Here is a 4,453-nt window from a genome sequence, read left to right on the forward strand (position 1 = left end):
AGTGCCCACGGATGGCAATGCCTAGCGCCGATGTTTTGACAAGGAATGTGTGCGGGGCAGCTCGCACGGTGGCCTGCGATCCTGGCTAGGACTTCTTTGTTGGAATGCCTAATTTGAGATCCGTGAGCCCTTCGATGCCGGAGGGGGTGGGGCTTCCGCGAAGCGCAGTTGCGAAGACGCACTCCGTGGCAGGGCTTCCGTGAAGCGCGGTTGTGAAGACGCATTTTGTGGCGTGGTGTTCGCGAGACCTGCGCTAGTGTCACGTGAGGGAGGAGGGGAGGAGGGAGAAACAGGGGGCGATCGAGGTGGACCATCTAGCGGCTGTCGTTCATCCAATCAAAGGGTTGCATGGCGACCGCCGAAATTTGGGCTGGTCGACCGGCGCCTAGCATTACCCTTTCTTTTTTTGGTTTTGTGCAATACGAAGATATAAGACCACAATATTGTACAATAACAACTGCATGTGCCACAGCCATGTGTTTCTCTCTTCAAACATCTGCAACATTGCTTCACATTCTTTTGTGGGGATGTAGAGCCAGTATGAGCACCATATTTAACTCCACTTCATCATAAGAAAGCAACAAGAGAGTCAATTTGTATCATTGATCCAATATTGTCTTCTCTATGATCTGAATTGTTAGCTTTGATAGCACTGTTTAAATATATTTGTGGGTCATTTCCAGCCGTGAAGCTCTTGTTCATTTAAGTTATGTATCTTGTAACTTATACGTTATCAATTCATTTTCTTTCATTTGTACCCCTGGGAAACTCGAACTCAGTCACTCTTGCTTCATCGAATCTGTAGACCTACTTCCTATTTTACACAATATTTGTTTGATTTCATCAACTTCTAAAAGCGAATTATACATGTAAAAGATCTCTTGGTGTTGTATTCTTGTACTGTTCATACTTCAGGTGGACTCAGTTTCTAATAGTATCCTTGGTAACTTTCCACCAATTTCTAGTAATGTTATCCTTGGATTACGCAGAAAATTGTAGATTGGCTTGCTAGCACCTTCAAGAATGATGAAGGCATCGATCTTCTTAAGGATAAACAAGCCCTTCAGCGTCTTACTGAGGCAGCAGAAAAAGCTAAGATGGAATTGTCAACGCTCACACAGGCGAACATTAGGTATTTTTCTACAGAAATTTTGTATGGTGCTCTATTTGCTCAGCTGGAGATGTCTCCTTTAAACAGTTGACTGTCTTTGACTGCAGCTTGCCATTCATAACTGCTACTGCTGATGGGCCCAAACACATTGAGGCAACCCTCTCTAGAGCTAAATTCGAGGAACTGTGTTCAGATCTGATTGATAGGTAAACATGAACGTTCTATCAATTCGCAAAGCTTATACAATATTTTTTGTGCACTAGTTCTGCATTTTCTCATATTTTTGATGGCTTCACTCATCACTACTTCTGTCTTCTATTGATAGGCTTAAAACTCCTGTTAATAACGCCTTGAAAGATGCCAAGCTATCTGTTAGTAATCTAGATGAAGTGATTCTTGTGGGTGGATCCACCCGAATCCCTGCAGTGCAAGAAACTGTTAGGAAGATTACAGGCAAGGATCCCAATGTTACAGTCAACCCTGATGAGGTTGTTTCTCTTGGGGCGGCCGTACAGGTTATTTTCTTTTCCCCCAAATTTACATTTCTTTTGTTGCTCTTTGCACCTTGTGACCTATGAGGTCACAGGTTCGAGTCCTGGAAACAGCCTCTCGCAGAAATGCAGGGAAAGGCTCTGTACAAAAGACCCAAAGTGGTCGGACCCTTGCCCGGACCCTGCACAAGCGGGAGCTACGTGCACCGGGCTGCCCTTTTTGTTGCTCTTTGCAGAGCATAATCTCTAGTCCTTTTTTTAGAGTTTCACATAGTAGTCTTGTACACATGTTTCCTTAAAGTACCAATGGTCAATTTAGTTACATTTCAAGTAGCTCCCAAAGCATGTACAGTGCAAGACCATATTTAACTTAGCAACATACGTAACACCTCATGTATTACCCTATTCCCTGAAACACCAGGGTGGAGTTTTGGCTGGAGATGTGAAGGATGTTGTTCTTCTTGATGTTACTCCATTGTCAATTGGTTTGGAGACGTTGGGTGGAGTGATGACGAAGATTATCCCCAGGAATACAACACTGCCCACCTCCAAATCAGAGGTATTCTCAACGGCTGCTGATGGACAGACAAGTGTTGAGATTAATGTGCTCCAGGGAGAGAGAGAGTTTGTCAGGGACAACAAGTCTCTTGGAAGCTTCCGACTGGATGGGATCCCTCCTGCACCACGTGGTGTACCACAAATTGAAGTGAAGTTTGACATTGATGCCAATGGCATTCTGTCAGTAGCAGCTGTTGATAAGGGTACTGGAAAGAAGCAGGATATCACCATCACTGGTGCTAGTACTCTACCAAAGGATGAGGTATGCTATCAATGATTATGCTTTCCAGCATTTTGTGTGACTGACTGCACTAAACTCTCGTTGTTTTGGTAATTAGTTATGAAATTTGTTAGTTTTTTTTGTCATGTCAGCAATGTAGTGCGCTTGTTTTCTCAGTGGTACGCAGTGTTGTTAGAATTCATTTTAGTGTTAGAGTATGTACAATGGTTGATAAAATAGTCTTATCTTAAGTCTTGACATGTAATTTAGAGATAACAAAAAACATGTCTACAATGGGTCATCTCTTAGCCATATCTTCAATAACTAGCTATTCCTAAAAACATGGTGAGACATATTGTGCTAAGAGATCATCTCTTGTCTTCTCTTAAATAAGGTAAGACAAGCCTTTTCTTATGATTTCTCTTTCCTCCACCTCATCATTTATCCTATGTGGCATTCCTAAGATAGAATCATTGTACACGCCCTTATGTTCTTTAATTATCCCTTGATTTCCAATCTGCTCTGTTGCTATTTATCGCACCAAATCTGTTATGATGTTACTTTCATGCATGCATGCACCAGTCTCTCTGTTTCACAATCTAAGTTGTGGTGTTTCCGGAAGAGAAGGGTTTGACCATCTACTCATATGTTGTTTATGTGAACATTAATAATCATAAGTTGTTGTAAATATGAATTAATGCCATACTAACTTTTATGCCCGATAATAAAGTATATAGTAATAGAGGAATTTATTCGTCAAACCCATGAATTCTTAATGAATCGTAATATGCGTTATATTGAAAAATGGAGTATGTTGCACATAATCCTTGGATAGTAAATGGGTAGTGTATTTGTCCTCTTGTACAGCCTTGTGGGGTTTAATTGGCAAACAAAGAATTGATGCCATTGTGATCTGTTCATTGTATGTTTTGGCATGCTCTGCACTCCAGAAAGAAAGAAAAAATGCCTGTGCTGGTGCATAAACATGCCTTCTGAGACATTTTGTTTTGCAGGTCGAGAGAATGGTAGAAGAAGCTGACAAGTTTGCCCAGGAGGACAAAGAGAAAAGAGATGCTATTGACACCAAGAACCAAGCAGACTCTGTGGTGTACCAGACGGAGAAGCAACTGAAGGAGCTTGGGGACAAGGTCCCTGCTCCTGTGAAAGAGAAGGTTGATGTAAAGCTCCAGGAACTGAAAGATGCCATTGCTGGTGGATCGACACAGAGCATGAAAACTGCCATGGAGGCTTTGAACCAGGAGGTAATGCAGATCGGACAGGCTATGTACAACCAAACTAGTGCTGGTGATGCTGGCTCTACTGATGCTGAAACTGAGCCTGGTGCTGGATCAACAAGCTCAGGAAAGGGACCAAATGATGGAGATGTTATCGATGCGGACTTCACAGATAGCAATTAAAGGATGGTCAATGGATCGTGGTGAGTGATACATAGACCCTGAGTTATATTCTGAGTGGCATTCTAGGGTTGAGGATGTTATTTTTGTATCTCGGCTCCATGTATCTACAAGCTGTTTATTCAGTATATGAAATTTGGTAGCGGTAGGACTCAACAACGTTTGCTAGAGTGATCTTGAATCAAGTATACCCCTCTGGTAATGCAAAGATGCAAAAGGATTTTGGTCGAAACAGTAGCATATTCCCTAAAAAGTAAACTAGCCATGTTTAGGTTAGCAATAAACGAAGTTTCATGGTGTACCTAATGTTATCGTTATATAACAGATCATGGTGCATCTAAGTTTCATGGTTTATCTATTGGGATTTTTATTATAGAACTTATCTTGATATGAGTTTGTCATCTGGTTGATGAAGAAATAATTATTTTTCTTTTATGTTTTCCCACTAAACATGACAAGGATTTAAATGGACTTCCAATGGACAGCTGCTATTAAGTGCACAATTGCTTTGAAACACATCAAGGAATCCGAAATTTAGCATGCCACAGGCGCTATTTCCACTAATTCGTGGGTGTTTATCTGGCACCATATATGCATTTGCAAAGTTTGGTGCAAAAGTACAAGTACATGCGCCATACATAAAATAAATATCTTCAGT

General features: G+C 41.4%; 1 protein-coding gene across 1 annotated transcript in view; it reads left to right on the forward strand.

Moving 5' to 3' along the window:
* The window catches only part of LOC119300668 (stromal 70 kDa heat shock-related protein, chloroplastic-like), an 8,306-nt gene extending 4,153 nt beyond the window's left edge, over positions 1-4,153 (forward strand). The window contains exons 4-8 of the mRNA XM_037577574.1: positions 990-1,132; positions 1,219-1,317; positions 1,437-1,626; positions 2,024-2,422; positions 3,394-4,153. Coding sequence (XP_037433471.1) covers positions 990-1,132; positions 1,219-1,317; positions 1,437-1,626; positions 2,024-2,422; positions 3,394-3,798 — 1,236 coding nt within the window. The 3' untranslated portion in view covers positions 3,799-4,153. The remainder of the gene's footprint in view (positions 1-989; positions 1,133-1,218; positions 1,318-1,436; positions 1,627-2,023; positions 2,423-3,393) is intronic.
* Positions 4,154-4,453: the final 300 nt, after the last annotated feature.

This window comes from Triticum dicoccoides, chromosome 5A (genome assembly GCF_002162155.2).
Source record: "Triticum dicoccoides isolate Atlit2015 ecotype Zavitan chromosome 5A, WEW_v2.0, whole genome shotgun sequence".
NCBI lineage: Eukaryota > Viridiplantae > Streptophyta > Magnoliopsida > Poales > Poaceae > Triticum > Triticum dicoccoides.